The following is an 18,972-nucleotide window of genomic DNA, read 5'->3' as shown; positions in this document are numbered from 1 at the left end:
ATTAGGTCTAATTTTGCTTTTTTTTTTAACTTTGTTTAAGATCATGATTGCTACCTTTGTTTTCTTCACTTCAGCCCTTCATTTCAACTCTGGGTGTGTCTTTCTGTCCCAAGTGTTTCTCTTGTATTGGACATATTGTTAGAATCTGGTTTATAATCCATTCTGCTCTCTGCTTCCATTCTATGAGTTAGCTCATCTCATTCACATTTGCATTTATGATCACTGTGTGTTTCCCTCCATTGTATTTTCTTGTTTATCCTCTCTCTTTCTCTCTCTCTCTCTCTCTCTCTCTCTCTCTCTCTCTCTCTCTCTCTCTCTCTCTCTCTCTCTCTATCTCTCTCTCTCCCCCCCCCCTCTCTTTCTCATTTTATCCTGTCCCTTCTCAAAAGTCTTTTCTTGCTTCTGACCACCACCTCCTCCAATTTGCCTTTTCCTTATTATCCCCCACCCCATATCTCTTATCCAGTGCCTCCCTTATCTCTTTATTAAGTAAGATAGATATATATTCTTCCCTCTTTGGATCAATTTTCATGAAAATGAGATTCAAGCATTGCCTACCACCCCCCCCCCATTTTCCTCTTCACAAAAAAGTTCTCCCTTGCATGTCTCCTTTATATGAAAAAATTTCCCCCTCCCTATTCTCCTCTCCAGTGTACCCTTCTTTCTTACCTTTATATTATATTTTTGGTGATCATTTCAACATAATCAGTTAAGATCTGAGCCATCTGTCTATGCAGACACCTTCTAATTGTCCTATTAAGAATAAAGTTCTTAGGGGTTACATGTACATGTTTCATCTTCCCATACAGGAATGTAAACAGTTTAACCATTGAGTCCTTTATGATTACTCCTTCATGTTTACTTTTTCAGGCTTTTCTTGAGTCTTCTATTTGAATATCAGATTTTCTGTTCAGCTTTGGCCTTCTCATCAGAAATGCTTGGAAGACCTCTATTTCATTAAATATCCATTTTCCTCTTGAAGAATTTTTGCTGGAAAGGTGATTCTTGTTTCTAATCTCAGTTCCTCTGTCCTCTAGAATATCATATTACAAGCCTTCTGGTCCTTTCATTTGGAAGCCACTAGATCTTGTTTGATCCTAACTGGCTCCATGTTATTTTAATTGTTTCTCTCTGACTGCTTGCAATATTTTTTCCTTGAACTGGGGAATTTGGTTATAATATTTCTGGAAGTTTTTGTTTTGGGATCTCTTTCAGAAGGTGATACGTAGATTCTTTCAATTTCTAGTTTACCTTTGCATCTAAGATATCAGGGGAGTTTTTAATAATCACTGTTTTAAGAGTAGTTCCATGCATGCATTGGAACCAAACTTATTAATACTCCATTTAAAGCTTAATATTGACCCATCACTGCTTATTTAGCAGGTCTGTGTTGGCTAGCCAAGGGTACAAGCAGGTGAAAATTTAGTCACTGGAATGACGGCAATCACTCTAATAAATCAACAAAAACTACAATGAGATCACCATAAAAAGCTCAACATGATTTTCTGTTTTTTCTATAGAGGCAAAAAAAAAGACTTTATCTGTATGTAATTTAGACCAAGGTTCAATATTAAAGTTTCTCCTAAGTTCCTTCTATTCTTTAAAAAATTCTATTCTGGAATGCTTGAATTCTGATAGACATTTTGGAGAATCAGAGAATCACAAAATTGGAGAATTCAGAGGAACCTCATCAGACATCTAGTTCAACTCATACACAGAATATACCCACCATCCCCCCAAAGTGATTGTTCAGCCTCTTCTTAAAGACCTTGAAAAAAAGGAATGAATAACTCACCATCTTTGAAGATTTCCATAGTTCCTTTTGACTAGCTCTATATCTTAACGGTTTGTGTGTGTGTGTGTGTGTGTGTGTGTGTGTGTGTGACAGAGAAACAGAGAGAGAGAGATCTGAAAATCTTAAAAAACATGTCATCTATGTATGGAATTATTCAAATCACTGAAAAAAAAATATTCAATAACTTAGAGCCCATAACAGATTTCTGGGATATTCCACTAGAGACCTTCTGCCATGTTTAACATCGAATCATTAAAAACTACTCCTTGAGTCTGGCTGCCCATCTCTCCATCTTTTGCACATGAATAGTATTAGATGCTTTTTTAAAAGGTTTGCAAAAATATATATTCACATTCCCCACATCTACTAATTCAGTCAAAGAAGCAAATGAAGTTAGACTGGTATGACCTGTTCTTGATGCCCCATATTGTCTCTTTATAATTATTGATTTCTTTCTGCAACATTTACCAAACATATCCCTAATAATCTATTCTAGAAAACAGTTGAAATTATTTATTTATGAGAATCTTGAATGGTTAGAAAATACTAGATACATTTCTTTGTCTAGATTTTTTTGTCTTAGGGTAACCAAACAATTCCATCAGTAATAGGAAAAAGCAAGCCATCTATTTCTGGTATGTTACTGACATTTTGCAGGCAAAAGAAGATTCTTTTAAAAAGGCAATCACACAGAAGTAAGGTGTACCAATGATTAACAAAACTTATTAAATTTCATCTCTCTATTCTTCTTACAATGATATGAACTATTTGTGGTTCCAGGTTCTTGTATTTCCTTCTCCCATTAAGCAATTATTCATGCCTTTTCCTATCCTTTACACTGTCCTTCATCTCAGCGCATCGATGTCTCTTTCTTCCTAAAAAATCTAGCTTACATGCCTACTCCCACACCAAATAAAAGTGGTCTTTCCTCAACTTCTTTTAGTACTTTACCTCTGCCACTCCTTTATGCCTAACATATTTGTTTGAGGCCATATGGCATAAAAGATAGAGTTCTCTTGGACGCTTACTAGCTGAGTGATCCTAGGCAAATGACATAATCATTATGATACTTAGTTCCCTTATCTGTATGAGGATGATGATTCCTGTGATATTGCCTCACAGGGTTGTTTTGCTCAATAGTCTCTAAAGTGGAAACTGTAGCTTGAACCTATGTGTGTGTGTGCGAGAGAGAGAGAGAGATAGACTTGGAGAAGAAGATGCCTCAGAAGAGGCCTCATACCCCAGTGTTCCTGAGATAGCCAATATGGGGGGCTTGTCTCCAGCACAAACACTTGTTCCTGGTACCTTACGCTCAGCCAGATCCACAACATTAATGTTATTGTATGTTCCTCACCCTCTCTTACTCCACCTATCCAATCAGTTACCAAAGCTTATCATATATTCTTACACAAAATCTTTGACATCTGCCCTCTCCTCTCTGTTCACATAACCATCACTCTAGTTCAGGACCTCAGGACCTCTCCAATGGATTATTTAAATAGATTCCTAATTGGTCTCCCTGCGTCAAGTCTCTTCCAATTCATCCCATTCATACATCAAAGTGATTTTTTTTTAAGGATAGTTCCAACCATACCACTCCTACAGTAAACAAAGTCCAGTGACTCCCTTTTGATACTTGGATCAAATATTATTTCATCTTTCTAATTTATATTTTTGTGTTATCATATACATAATCATTGATATATTAGCACATGTATATAATTTGTAAATTAATAAGCATGCATTTTAAAGATCTATGCCATCCCCCCCCTTTTTAGCTAATGGTTGTACATAATCACAAAGGTATGTAGAACACTAGAGGATCAAATGAGAAAATGAATATAAAGTTCTCTTTGACAACTTGTTTTCTTTATTATATATGTACATGTAGCTTATAAATTCCTTGAGATCTAAATCTGTGTCATCTCTACATATTTATATTCTCATTACCAAACATAGAGCTTAGTGCAAAATAAATGCTTAAAAATATTTATTGAATGGAATTGAGTTGAATTGGACCAAATTAGATTTTTCTTGAGGAAATAAAGAATACCAATCCTTTTCTATAGATGCCAGTTCTTCTCCAGATAAGCTATATATTAATTATATATATATATGTATGTATACATATACACACACATATATATATAAATATATATATATATAAAATCATTTGATCTAAATCTGGGTGACATAACCTTCAGTTCCATCAGAATAATTTTCAGAATAAGTAAATAATTTATTAAGGTTCTCCAGGAACATGTAGTTATAATATGGAATTATACATCCCTTCTACCTTTGAAGGGCCAAGAGGACAAGATGAGGTCTTTTAATTCATGTTTGTCATAGTTGACATTTAAAAAATTTTTCTACTATGGCTGTTTTCACTTGAATTTGTGCCATAGTTTTGGTTGATGACTCTATTCAGAGTAGCTTTTTGCAGATGAGATTTTGTTAATTATGAACAATACTATCTTTTAGACTTACTATCTTTCATTATGAAGAAAAATATTTCTAGACTCAAGTGCACCATTGTGACTCACTTTTGCCCATACACATGGAAATTAATTATACTTTGAAAAGAAAATTAAACTGTCTCCATTGACTTTGAAGTTCTGTTAGAAAACTAAGGAATTGATGGATGTTCTTTTGACTTGTCAGTTATCAGTAATTCAGAGGAGAAAGAACAAAATAAGAAATGAAAGTTGGTTCATATAGGTGATGTCAGAGAACAGAAATTCTTGACAAAGATAGTGGTTAATACTGGATTTCACATCAAGGACCTGGGTTAGAATTTTATCTTCACTGTATATTATATGAATCTGGACAAGTCACTTGACCTCTCATGGCTTCAGTTTTCTCAAATAGAAGATTAGCTCATATTTATTTTGTGTTCTCTGATTTCCAAAGTATGTGCCCCATTTCCATTTACAAAGCCAGCAATATAGGATTTGATCCTAGGTTTCCTAATTTGAAGTTTATTTTCTCTATCTCTATATCAAACTACCTATCTTGTAAACCAAGGGGGTTGGTGCATATTTACTCTAAGATCTAGCTTCTATAACCTTCTAGCTCTATGTCCTATAATGTGATTTTCAGTAAGAATATACAGGGTGAATATAAATATGTGTGTATAAGATTGTGTGTGTGTGTGTGTGTGTGTATGTACATATATAGAGAGAGGGAGAATTATAGATAGATAGATAGATAGATAGATAGATAGATAGATAGATAGATAGATAGATAATTAACAAAATCTGATCTATAATATGTAGAATATACAATTCATCTGTGTGTATACATGTACATATTCCTATTTGTATCTAATGGTGGCCATTTCTAGGGGAATGGAGAGGGAAGAAAAAAAGAAATTTACTTAATAATTTTGTTGTGTATTTGAAAAGAATAGCCAGCTGTATATAGTAGATTTGCAGTTTTATGTGCAATCATCTTTTTTTTTATTGTACCATGTTATGGAAGTGCTTGTTATATTCCATAAATAAAAATAAAATTTAATAATGAGAAAAGAATATGTGGAATGGGATGTTTTCTTATTTTAACAGGAGAACCTTAGTTTTGGAGTTGGGAAGATGGGAGAGAGGGAGAGGGAGGGGGAGAGAGAGAGAGAGAGAGAGAGAGAGAGAGAGAGAGAGAGAGAGAACTGTAAAGTTGAAGTTGAATCCTGAGGTGGACAATAGGCAGGAGATAAATTCTAGCTATTAGATAGAAAGGATAAAAGATAGAAGGTAATTCCTGGGAATTCCAAGGGACAAAACTAGGAAAGATACTTCTGGTTTCAGATTTCTACAAGTGAGGTATATAGAATATGAATAGTAGATAAAATTAATCAAAGTTTTAATGGATTACTTAATACAGTCTTATAGGCATCACAAAGTATGTAATAGAACAAATACAGAAAAGGAAGACTATACCTTGTTGGGAAAAAAAAGAAAAGATATAATAGAAAGGGTAGAAGAACAATGGTTAATCATTATTCATTGCCTAAACACTGGCAATATAAAGTCAAAAACCAAATAGTAAGTCCTGGGAAAACAAGACAGTCCCTACTCTCAAAGAGCTTTCCATTCTAAAGAGGAAGACAATAAATAAAGAGAAATTGGAACATTTGAAATTCATGCAGACCATCCAGTAAAAAAAAAAATATCCAATAGGAGACTGGTGATGGGTGACTAGAGCTCAGGAAAGAGACTAGGTTTAGGTATATAGATCTGGAATTTAATTATACCAAGATGATCATTGATCCTTAGAGGACTGATGAGACCCCTCAGCACAGAGAGATATCATCTAGGAGGCATTGCCATGTTCTAATCATTAATTCAGTGTTATCCAAAAACAGAAGCATCAGAAATGGCATAGTGTTGTAGAAAGATGATGATGATGATGATGATGATGATGTTTGTCCTTTGTTCTTGAAGAAGACTAGGACTTCAGGAAGGTTAGGCCATGAATTGGATTTGAGTGAGGGGTGCTATGCTAAGTCACCAATCTCACTTTCTCCTCCAGAGTCATCTGGGTTTAGTGGCCAGATATGAATCAGGACAACTGGAGATGTCCCTGAATGGGAGGCAGTCAAGGTTAAGTGACTTGTCCAAGGTCACACAACTAATAAGAGTCAAGAGGCTGTATTCAAACTCCTATCCTCATGACTCCAGGGCCAGTGCTCTATCCACTGCACCACCTAGCTGTCCCTGTTGTGGAAAGAACTCTGGCTCTGAAGTCACTGCCTCTTACATTTACCTCTTGTGTGACCTTGGGCAAATTATAACCTCCCTGGGCCTCATTTGCTTCATCTGTAAAGTGACAGTCATTAAGATGTATAAAGGTATCATTTCCTTTCACATTTATTTTCTTTCCATTATAACGTAATTACAAGTTTCCTCACTATCCTACCACCTGTCAGCCTTTTCTCTTAAAGTGGGGTCTCATCATCACATAGAGGAGTTCTTTGGTAACCTGATATGTAATTCAATTGATTTAATAGAACTAGCATGATTATTACTTATTTAAAATAGCTGGGATTAATCTCACTGGAATAATTCTCCTTTGTCTTAGACCTCAGTTCCTTCAATCATTTTTGTTCCGCATTTTCAGATTGTACATTATTCTTTATAAGAGAAAAAAATATAATTTGGATACTTCTTGCCATCTGTTAACATTGCACTCTACACTTCAAAAAACACATACTCTTTTTGAATTCAACAGATATTAAAATGCCTACCCTGTTCCTATTTCAAGGAATATATAAAGGAAAACATGGCATTATCCCCTGCCTAAAATGTATTATATTTTACATATACACAGTGGCAGCATGATGCAACAGAAAGAATACTGTATTTGGAGTCAAAGGCCCTAGTTGACACTCTCTACTTGTGTGATATTAAACAAGTTATTTATCCTTTCTGAGCCTCTGTTCCCTCATCATTAACAAGAGGGTTGAACTAGTAAACTCTTCCATCTTCCTTTTGGTTCTAGAGCTGTACTTATATTAAAGAAGAGGGGCATGTTGGAATGAACAGAGTACTGAATTTTAAGTCAGGTAGACCTGGACCCTCAAACAGATTTACTAGGTGTATGACCCTGATCAATGCATTTACCAATCTATATTTTAATTTCCTAATCTATAAAATGAAGGAAGAGATTAGACTCATCCGCTTTTTAGGACCCTTGGATCTCTAAATTTATGATTCTGTGATCAAATAATATAAAGAATTTAGGAAGTAAAGGGTACAAAAGCTATTTCCCAGACAAAATACTTTTTTCCATGAATTTAGTCCAAAATATTTTTTGTTTCCTTAATGTTCTCTGTATATTCTGAGATAGTCTACCTAACATTCTAAGAGTTCTTCAACAGTCTTTCACATTCAACTTTGGTTGCACATTCCTGTGTTGTCTAATACACACACACACACACACTACCTTTCAGAATTTGAAGTCAATGCAGAGCTACCTAAGGAGTTGCATTGACTTCTTTTGAAAATGTTCCCTTTTCTTTCCAAGCAAGGGCATACATGATAATAATATCATTCAAATTTATTTCTTGAGAGCAAGAATGGAAGTAAATAAATGGGAAGGGAAAGGAATAGGCATTTCTTAAGCAGGCTGTGCTAAGCATTTTACAAATATCTCATTTCCTCCTCCCAGCAACCCTATGACATAGATGTTTATCCCTATTTTACAGTTGAGGAAACTGAGGCAGCCAGAAGTTAATCTACTTAGGGTTACACAGCTCACAATTGTCTCAGACTGATTTGAACTCTGGTTTTCTTGCCTTCAGACCCAATGATCTTTTTCACTGTGCCAACAAGCTACCTTTAATTAGCACACCATAACTTGGCCATAACAGCTTTGCAAGATAAATTTTTATCAGCTAGGATACAAACAAGACTCAACTGACTCTAAATTCAGTGTTTTTCCTTATGCTCCTAATAGAAGCACAGGGACATCTTTCAAAATTAGTGTCTCTGAGAGACTACCAAATTAAGTTAGCTGCCAAACCAATAGTCAGATTCTGAACTTCCTGAAGAAATCTTTAATCTGGGATTTGAATACACTGGACAGCATTTTGCATGGTGATCTTTAAAGTAATGCTGGCATTTAATAGGCATTTAATAAATGTTTGATTTAACCTACCATTATTAAAGAGATTTGATTTATTTGACTGCATGTTGACTGGCAAGACAGTGTCTCTGACTATAAAATGTTTAGATTATTTTTTCTAAAACACAAAACTTAAACTTCAATTTTTATACCTCTGATTAATATCACTAGAATTAACTCATAAAATATTAAGAGCTTGTCCCCAGAATGTGCTAATGTCTCATTTGCTTTGGGAAAGTTCTTTAAGAGTGTAGTACAGTAACTGACCCTCTTAAGATAGGGATGAACCTCTTCCCTATGATATTGGTAACTATACCCAGAAGAATGGGGAAGGATCAGTGATGCCACATTTAAAAAGAAGGAGAATTCAAGCTAAAGTGTTTGGGGAAATTTTGAGGAAGAAGAAACATTTCCTAATAGGAAGAGCAGGGAAGATTATACATAGAAATTATCACTTGAGCAGAGCTTTAAATTAAATGTAAATTCTCAATGAAGGGAGAGGAGGCATAGCATTCTACTCATGAGATACAGTCAGAATGAATCCATAAAGATTAAATATAACTTATTATGTTCAGGGAACATATAGAAACTACAACTTGACTAGTGTCTTTGAAAATATGAAATGTGTTAGGAAAGGTAGACTGGCAACAAATTTTGAATTTGAACTTAGATGGCAGCTTAATTTTGAATTTTGAATTTAGATGCCAGCTTAAGGAATTTATATTTATCCTAGTCATATTAAAAAGCTATATATGTATTTGAGCACAAGTTGGTATGACCAATCTTGGGGAAATTATTTTGTTAGCTATATGATTAAAGAGTAAAAAGTCTAGAGACACTGGGACATGAGTCAAGAAGCTATTTGAATTGTTAAAGTGAGAGATGAAGGTCTAAACTAATGTGGGAGTTTGATGAAAAAAAGGTGGATGGGTAAGAAAGACATTGTGGAGGTAGGGTCCACAGAACATTAAAAACTAATTAAATGTAAGAAGAGAGAGGTGAAAGAGTGCAAAGTGGCTGAAATGTAGAGTCCAGGTATCTGGTACAGTAACAGAATTAATGAAGTTGAGAGGGACATACTTAGGAGGGAAGATGATGAATTTTGTTTAGAACATACTGAATTTGATGTGCTGGAGGGTTATCCCTATGGAGAAAGATATGCAGCAGCCAATTGAAGATGTGGGTCTAGGGTCAGAGGAGATATTTTATAAATACCAGATGTGAATTTGGGAGGTACTTGCATTAAGATGATTATTAAACTCATGGGAGTATAGAATAATTACCATGGCAGAGAGTGGAGAAAGAAAAGGACTCTAGGAGAGGGTATATATATTTATTGGGAGGGGTAGGAAAACAAAGGACCAAAGCAAACAAAAGGAATAGTCAAATAGGTTGAAGAATCAGGAAGCAATATTGTCTTATAAATTCAGAATAGAGCATCCAAGGAAAGAAGGTAATCAATGTTTTTTAAATTCCAAAATATTAATTATTCAGGGGTGGCTAGGTTGCATAGTGGATAGAGCACCAGCCCTGGAGGCAGGAAGGCCTGAGTTCAAATCCAGCCTCAGGCTCATAATAATTACCTACGCTGTGTGACCTTGGGCAAGTCACTTAATCCCATTGCCTTGGCCAAAAAAAAACTAAATAAAATATTAATTATTCACCTTTATAATGAAAGTAATAATATTTTCCTTTATAGTTTACAAAGAATTTTAGATAATTTTTATGATTTGATTCTCAAAATAATCCTGTGAGTTTACTTTGTTGTTCTTATTCCATAAATGAGACTTGAAAAGATTAGCTGTGTGAGTGCAGAGATCGGGACAGATGAAGAGATATTAAGATGGTAGAGACAAGATTTGGCAACCAATATTACATGAAATATGAGGGAGATTAAAGAGTCTAGGATTCTTCCATGACTGCAGACCTCATTGACTGGAAGAATGGTGTTATTCTTGATAAAAAAAATAATTGATGAGGTAGATGATGAATTACATTTAAGATATATGTACTGAGATCCCTAGGAGACATCTAGATGGTACTGGGAGTCTGGATCTCACAAAAAGGGTGAGCTCAAGTCAAGGGTTCTTTCCATTACGACACATTACTTCCCTGGCAACTTGTGATACTCTCTTAAGAGCCCTCCTCCTTTAACTCTGATGATCCTCTAATCTCTTCTCTAAGGATCTGCCTTTCTGTTGTCAAAGATAGTGGAGTCAAATTCAAATAGAAATGAGAGCCTCTAAACCATACAAAAAGAGCCCCTTATTAACTTAGAAATTAGTTAATGTAGCTAAACATAGATTAATACTATCAATTTTATTGGGTTTTTAAAATTTATTTTTGTCAAATATTTCCCACTTCCATTTTAGTCTGGTTCAAGCTGTGCTTGTGAGTGCTGTAGGTCAGATGTTCCATAGCTCTAGTCTAATATATATCTGACAATACCCTCTATTTTTTCCTTAGCTATGATGAGTTGAAAATTAACATGTTTACTCATCATTATAGATTCCTAACTTTTCCAATTTTCCAAGTACTTTCTTGATTACATAATTAGGTCTAGGGTAACAGCACCTCTCCTCGATTTCTTTACCTCTGAAGTAAGAGAATGTATCAGTTCTCTGCTTTTAGCAGAAAAGTGTTTCTCAGATGTCTTTTGAGTTGACATCCCCACTCTACCCATCATCATTGCATCTTGCCTTAACTCAACTTAATTTATTACTGGAAGTGAAAAGACTAATGAGAATTTGAAATTCGTTCTCTAGTATTGACAGTTATACAAAAGGTAAAGTTAATATCACTTTCCTTTTGAATCATCAAAGCTTAATGTAGGAAGATTTCTTAGAGGCCATCTAGTCTAGCCTCCATGCCAAATGAAGCAATTCTTTTTTCATTGTCCTTAATAGTTGTTTAGCCAAGTCTTTTCTTGAACACTATCAGTTGTGAGAAGAACATTTCCTAACTCTTTAAAATTGTCATCTTAGTTGTAAGTTTTCATTGTAAATGCTCGGGTTTTGGGGGGAGAAGGAAGAGGATCTTGATACAAATACATTCTGAAAGTTGCTTCTGAATCCTTTAGAAATTCTGTTATTTGGGGATCTCTGAAGAAAATGACAAGAAAGATGGCAGACTAAATAAATTGGTATGCAGATCTAGCTGGTAGGAGCCAAATAATTATTATAGGCAGGCAGATAGAATTCTCTGATTTTCAAGCCTCAGTTACTCTAATTGATTTCTGCATACTTGTGGATAGGGATCTGCCCTCTTCCATTTATTTTTCTCTTGACATGTAAGATGTGAAATGTTGTTCCATGCTTTTCTAATTTAAATGTTGCACATGTTGAGAACTGATCGTGCCAGGCATTTTAACTTTAGCCAAAAAATAGCACATTGTTGTTATTAGTCTTCATTATCTGGTTAGGGCCAACATTGTGTTTGGAACCATACAGGAATATAAATCTAATTTATAGGCATAGCCTAGTTTAGACATAAAACCCATATGATGAGAAGGAAATTAGGTTTCCATGGTGTGAACTTGATTTGGTTAGTTTTATAACACCACTTCTTGAGCATAGATCCTAAAACTTGGGGGAAGTGATATTTCAGGAGTGGGGCACTGTTACTAGCATCTCAAAAGCATTATTTTGCAAACAATTTTCTTAAATATTTAAGTCTCCCAAAATTTACTGGACCAATTTACTGGACTCCCCATTTACCAGTGCCAGACCCTCTTTCTACTTCCTTTACTGCTCTCCAGTTCATTAGGCTAAATTCATATACAGAGTCTCATAAAAATCATAAAATAAGTATTTCTCAAGCCAAATAAGACTACAAAGAAGAAAGCAATTTTATTTTTAAATAATAATAATACTAAATATTATTATTTAGCTTTTTTTACTGATTCTCATAAATTCCAAATCTAATTTCTGTTGAAAATTTCAACAACTTTTATTTTCATAAAATTTATTTTTACATTTCGCATCTTAACTTTTACTTTCTAATGCTTTATCATAGTGTAGAGCTGACTCAGGGTTCCCAAAAACAGTGCCAGCATAATGCATTCCCCAGCATTACCTGCCAAACCAATTTGAATCAGTAAACATTTAGTAAATCTATCTTCCTTCAAACACTCTGCTAGTTGCTGAGAATACAAAGAAAAAACAAAAAAATAGTCCTTGTACTCAAATTTACTTCCTACCAATGGATTCATGGGCTATGACTAGACAGCTTTCAGGCCATCACCACCACATCAGAGTTCACCAACCACAACCCAGCCTTCTCTGGACTCTTAGATGAACAGCCCATAGGACTTACTAAGTAATTGGAGCCTTATACAAAACTGTGACACCTCCCCTCCCTCACAAGGTGATGAAAGTTTTGGGCTAAAACAACTCATGAAGACTTTTAATAAGGCATGGGAGAAAGGGAAGAAGGAAAGGAATGAAGAAGTTTGAGAGGAAGCAGGAAAGGGAAGGAAGGAGAAAAGGGAAAAGAAAGGAAGGAAGGGGGGAAAAGGGAGAAAGTAAGGGACAGAAAGGAAGGAAGGAGAGATTTATTGAATTCTTCCTGTGTGTCTAGGTTTTTTCCAGTGTTCTCTTATTTGATTCTCACAATGATTGAGTGAGGCAGATGCTGTTATTCCAATTTTATAGTTGAAGAAACTGAGTAACTTACTCAGGGCCACACAGCAAGTGTTTGAGGTCGAATTTGAACTCAGGTCTTCCTGAGTTCCTGCTTTATCATTCACTGTCTCACCTAGCTTCCAGAGTTGTAATATAGAATAAATCATGGAATTACCCACAATGTTAAAAAACAAGAATTTTTGTAGTTAATTTGATCTTAATGTCAGAATCAAATTCTTATTTGACCCCAGTCATTAGTGAGATCCTTTTGTCTATGGGATAAAATACAAACTCTTTAATTTGGCAAAGAAAATAACTTACAATGGACCCAGGCTCCGTTGTTGCTTCAGATACTTGTTAGCTATGACCCTGTACAAGCCCCTTGACCCCCTTGAGACCCTATTTCCTCTTCTATAAAATGGAGATAATATCTGTAATCTTTAGCTCACAAGGTTTTTTGTGAGGAACAACACATGTAAAGCTCTTGGCAAATGTTAATATAAACTGTTATTTTAAGGTCCCTTCACATTTCAACTTCTTTCTGAAATCCATGTTATAGAATGGAAAGGGCTCTGGACTTGAAATCCAAAGTCTTCTGTTGGCATCGTGGTTCAGTCAGTTATTGCCTGGGTGACCTGGGACTGGTCAGTCTTTCTCAGTCTCTGTTTCCTCATCTTTAAAATGAAAGAGTTGGACTAAATGATCACTCAAGTCCCTTCCAGTTCTCAACCTTGTCAGGGTCCTACAGCTTTATTTCACATCATTCTCCTTCATCTCTCTTTTGTTCCAACCAAATTTATCTACTAAATGTTGCTCATATTACCCTACTGCATTCTTCTGTCTCTGGACTTCTCACTTCTCTTGATTCTCTCTCTTTCTTCCACCCCAACTTAATGGATTTATTTTTATTTTTTTCCTTCCCTTTCTTAAATTTCATAGCATTCTTATGTTTTCTCCTTTAAGTATCACGTTCTACATGACTTGATTTGTACATGTCATATTGGTGTAAGTTCCTTGGGGGGCAAGAATTGAGTCATTTTTCATCTTTGTATTCCCAGCACCTATTACAATGTTTTGAGTTATTTATTTTGCTTTTGATGCCAAGAATGGATAATTTCACACCTCTCTCTGGCTTGTACAGTACAACTTTCAGAATGTCTCTGTGTCTTTCTGGGATGAATGTAAACATCTTTACTGATTAAATTGATTTTGAAACCCCAGAGAGACAGTGTTAGACAGCAGTTAGACATCTTCTGGGAAAGAAGATACGAGCATTTTAGTGGACTGCAAATTCCATTTATGTTAACAGTGTGATGTGGCATCTGAGGAATTTTTGCTTTATTCTATGAGAGTATGGAGGCACTGGAGGTTTTTGAAGAGGATAATAATGTAATAAGATATATGCTTTATAGGAAAATGATTTTATAAGTTGGATGGGGGATTTATGAGACAGAGGAGAGAATGGAAAGAGAGACCAATTATAAATCAGACAGGAAGTAATGAGGACTTTGAATTAAGATGGTGACCATTTGAATAAGGACAAGGAGGAAAAGATTTGAATATGATATTGTAAAGTTGAATGTTATAGGAAGAGAAACGCAAGACTCTACAAAGGATTTTAGCTTTGGGGATAGATTTCTGGGGGTCTGTAAACTTAGACAACAAATTCCATCTTTATTTTAACATGGTTGGTTTTATTTATATTCACTTAAAAGCATTATTCTGAAAAAGGGCCTATAGGCTTTACCAAACAGGATCCATGACACGAAAAAAAATGTTAAGAACCCTAGCTCTAGGATGATTCCATGGTTATGGATGTAATTTCCAGGAAGATAGCAATATCCCTAACAGAAAATTTGGAGAAAGCATGAATTTAAAATAGGAGCAAAAGTAATGAGCTACATGGACATGCTGGGTCAAAATGTCTATGGGAAACCCATGACAGATAACCAGATAATTGGAGACCAATTATGATTGGAAGTATAGATTTGAGAGTTAATTGTATTGTGGAAAGGAGATGGATGATAATTTAGCAAAGAAAACTTGGAAAGTGGTAAGACAGGTAGGTTAAATAGTTGAGAGTCATGTCAAAGAAATCAAGTAGAAAAGACTATTCAGGAGATTATGCATAATAGTTTCAAAATAGAGGGATTACGGAGAAAAGGACAGAGAAAGTTTGGATTTGGTAGCTAGGACTTTGTCATTGGTAACCTTAACAAAAACATTTTGGGGGCAGCTATGTGGCACAGTTATAGAGTACCTGCCCTGGAGTCAGGAGGACCAGAGTTCAAATCCTGCCCCAGACACTTAATAATTACCTAGCTGTGTGATCTTGGGCAAGTCACTTAATCCCATTGCCTTAAATAAATTAAAAAAACAAACTTTAAAAAACCCAAGAAAGTTTTATCAGTTAAAAGTCTAATGATTAGGGGTTGAAAGTCCATCTAGAGGCAAAGAAGTAGAATGATTATAGATAACGCTCCTTGAGTTTGGCAGTGAAAGGAAGGGGAGATATAGGCCGAGAACTTAAGGAGATAAAATTAAGAGGGTGGTTTTTTGGGGTGTGTGTGTGTGTGTGTGTGTGTGTGTGTGTTGTTGTTTACAAGTAAGACCTAAAGATATTTTTAGGTGACAGAGAAGGAACTAGTAGATGGGAGCATATTGAAGATGAGAGAAGTGGTTTAAAGATCAAGCTATCAGAGAGGAAATGAGATTGGATCAGAGCAAAAATAAAGGGGTCTAACTTTGACAGTCTGAAAGATTTTCCTCTTTCCTCAGAGATTGGAGAAGGGTAGAGAATGGGTGAAGGTATCAAGAGGATTTTTTTATGATCTCACTTTCCCCAGTAAAGTAGGATATGAAGTTATCTACTGAGACACAAAGAGACAAGATAGATTCACCAGCAGTATAGTGATAAAGTTAAAGTGCCGGATCCTTCTTTTTTGCCAGAGTTGTGTGGTTAAAATCAATTACTGTCTTGTTCAGTGTAAGTTTCTTTAAAGTGGTTAGTTTTGTCATATGATGCTAAAGTTTATATATGGCCATTCTGCATATTTTATAAAGGTTACAAAATTAAATATGTACCTATAATTAGATCCAAACTTAATCTCTCTTTTTTATACTGACTGAGTCTAATTATTCTTTTGATCAGAGAATCTATGCCTGAAATTCTCTCTGGCCCTCACTAAAGGAGACTTCTACAGCATTAACCATCTGTCAGCAAGCTCTGGAAGGGCTGGATGTTTCAATAATTGCCTTCAAATGTCCTAATGAGATTTCAAGTTTGATGAAATAGTCATGAATCGTACTTTGGGGAAATTGATCTATCTCTATGTGTTGTTGAATTTCAGATGACTGCATATTAACACATCTGTCTCTTGCCTTTTTTTATTTCAGTACCTACTAGAAATGAAAAGCTTAATCCTACCCCCAGAACATATTCTGAAGAGAGGAGACAGTGAAGCAATAGCCTATGCTTTCTTTCATCTTCAGCACTGGAAGAGGGTGGAGGGGGCTTTGAATCTTTTACATTGTACGTGGGAAGGCAGTAAGTAATATTCTTTCTTTGAAATATTTTCCTAAAAAAAGAACATGAAAAGATATTAAACCTGTTTTACCCAGAGTGCTTATGATGAATGATGAAAATTTGCATTTATATAGCTCCTTTCATCTATGATCTCCAATCACTTTAGAGACATTTAATTAATTAGACTCACAATTCCCCACTGAGGTGAATATTATTGTGATAATGCTACCTTTAAAGAGAGAAGAGAAGTTCATACAATCATGAAGATGAAAGCTTTCATCACCATTTCTTTGCAAATATACAGTCAAAGCCTAGGAAAGCTTTTGTCTCTAAAAAGTAATATGTGGTATGGAGTTAGAGTGTGTGTGTGTGTGTGTGTGTGTGTGTGTACATGTGTACACATATCTATGTACAATCACATGCACACATTCTCTTCCCATACTGTTTTTCCAAGGTAATCCACCAAAAAATACCTGTTTTACCATCCCACTGTTAGACCATCTGAGTTCAAAAAAGCAAAGAAGTACCCAAATGCATTCATCCATTCAGTAAATATTTATTGAACTTCCTACTGTTTTAAGAGACTGAAGATGGGGATGAAGAAGAAAGTCCCTATTCTTGAAGTTTGTAATCTAATTGAGGAAGGAAATACACATATTAAAATTAAAGAGAAACTGCTCTAAGTGCCTTAAGAATACTACCTCTACCCCCCCCCACACACACACATCCAGTACATATGGATAACAGCAGTTTAAAATGAGAAGACATAAATAAGTTGTGATCTTCCACTGTCACAACAGATTCAGCAGCCTGGTGGAGACAGTAAGTCCTAATGGAATTAAGAAGATGAAGAAATAAATGTGCTCTTTAGCAATGAGGTAAAGCTTCATAGAGAAGCAGGGATGTGAGCAAGACTTTGAAGAAAGAATGAAAGTTAACAAGGAAAGTCTGAAGGGGATGAAGTGTAATTCCTTGTAGGCAACATTGCATGAGTCAAAATTTAAAACAAAAAATGTATAAATGGTGTCAGGGAAAACAGTAAATAAGTTGAACACAATTAATGTCAAAGTCAAAGTGAACTGTTTTCAGAAAAATGTGGGAAAAGTCTTGAATGCAATTAACTGAATCATGTTTATGTCATTATTTTCATTGGAAACATTTAGTGTACTTTATTGAAATTTAAATATCTTTTCAGTGCTTTTGGGGTTTTTTTTGGTATGTTTGTTCGTTTGATTTGCTTTGTCCTCTATGATTCTTTCTCCTTTCTGGCCCTCCCATTTTGCTCTAAGAATGGAAGGAAAGAAGGAAAATGTAAAGTCCTTAATGGCGAGGTCTGTTTCATTTTCTATCTTTGCATTCCCCAGTGTGTGTGTGGTATGTTTCCACGTGCATAATAGGTGCTTAGTAAATGTTTATTGAATTGAAATTAAGAAAAACTTTTTTAGTAGGTATTAGAGGTAAACTGACAGGCATGGGACTCAAGCAATTGTTCTTTTCATGGGTCACTAAGATAGTCTGGTAAGAAAAGAGTTCCCTTGGAGAGTATTATCTTGTTACATAATTTATTTCCAGAGCTTGAGGTTTTTTGATTTTATTTTAGATTCTTCCCATCCCCATAATAATATATTCCAGGTGTGTTATTCAACCCCCCAGAATACACCTGGGCTCATGGCATGTGTGAGTGTATAAATGCTCCCATCCAATAGTGGACTTATTATTGTCTATATTTGTCTTTCTCAAAAATATAAGAATTTATATGAGGAAGAAAAAAAAGGAATTCTGACCCATCAAACTATATATCAGATAGATTACAGAAAGGACAAAAAACATCAAAATACAACATATAAAGGCTTCTGGATAAATGCTAGAACCTAAATAAATAGATTAATCAAAATACGTAGTGCTAAGTGGGTAGACTTGCTTTTAGTAGGAGTCTTAGAAACTTGATGGTGGTAAGATGGTAAGATAAAGTAGTCTGAGACAATAAACTTCCAGAAAGAAAAGAGCAAAGTATGTGAAAGAAGTGGTATAATTAGGGATAATTTATAGGAATAAAATTTTTTTTAGGAAAATTAAATCTTATGCAGTTCCATCATAAAAAGATAAAGACTGCCAGACCATGGTTTCAGTTATCATCTCTATGCAGTTGACTCTCAAATATACTTGTTCAGCCCCAACTTCTCTGGATATCTAGTCTTACTTCCAACTTATACAATTGGATATCTTTACCTTGATGTAGATATCTTAAAATTATCATGTCCAATACTGAATTATCTTTTCCTCCAACACCCTCCAATCTTCTTAATTTTCCAGTTATAGAGAAGGCACTGCTAGCCTCCCAGTCCCTCAGACTTGCAACCTAGGTATGATCCTTAACTGATCATTCTTTTTCTCCCTCCCATATTTAGGTT

General features: G+C 35.1%; 1 protein-coding gene across 3 annotated transcripts in view; it reads left to right on the top strand.

Moving 5' to 3' along the window:
- Nucleotides 1–18,972, top strand: part of ST7 (suppression of tumorigenicity 7) — a 304,640-nt gene that overhangs the window by 263,496 nt on the left and 22,172 nt on the right. For all 3 annotated transcript variants that reach the window (XM_074193850.1, XM_074193849.1, XM_074193851.1), the window contains exon 12: nucleotides 16,432–16,582. In XM_074193850.1, the coding sequence (XP_074049951.1) occupies nucleotides 16,432–16,582 (151 nt within the window). The remainder of the gene's footprint in view (nucleotides 1–16,431; nucleotides 16,583–18,972) is intronic.

The sequence above is a fragment of the Macrotis lagotis genome, chromosome 7 (genome assembly GCF_037893015.1).
Source record: "Macrotis lagotis isolate mMagLag1 chromosome 7, bilby.v1.9.chrom.fasta, whole genome shotgun sequence".
In the NCBI taxonomy this organism is placed as follows: domain Eukaryota; kingdom Metazoa; phylum Chordata; class Mammalia; order Peramelemorphia; family Peramelidae; genus Macrotis; species Macrotis lagotis.
Note: the sequence above shows the minus strand (reverse complement) of the source record. Positions and strands in the feature narration are given on the sequence as shown.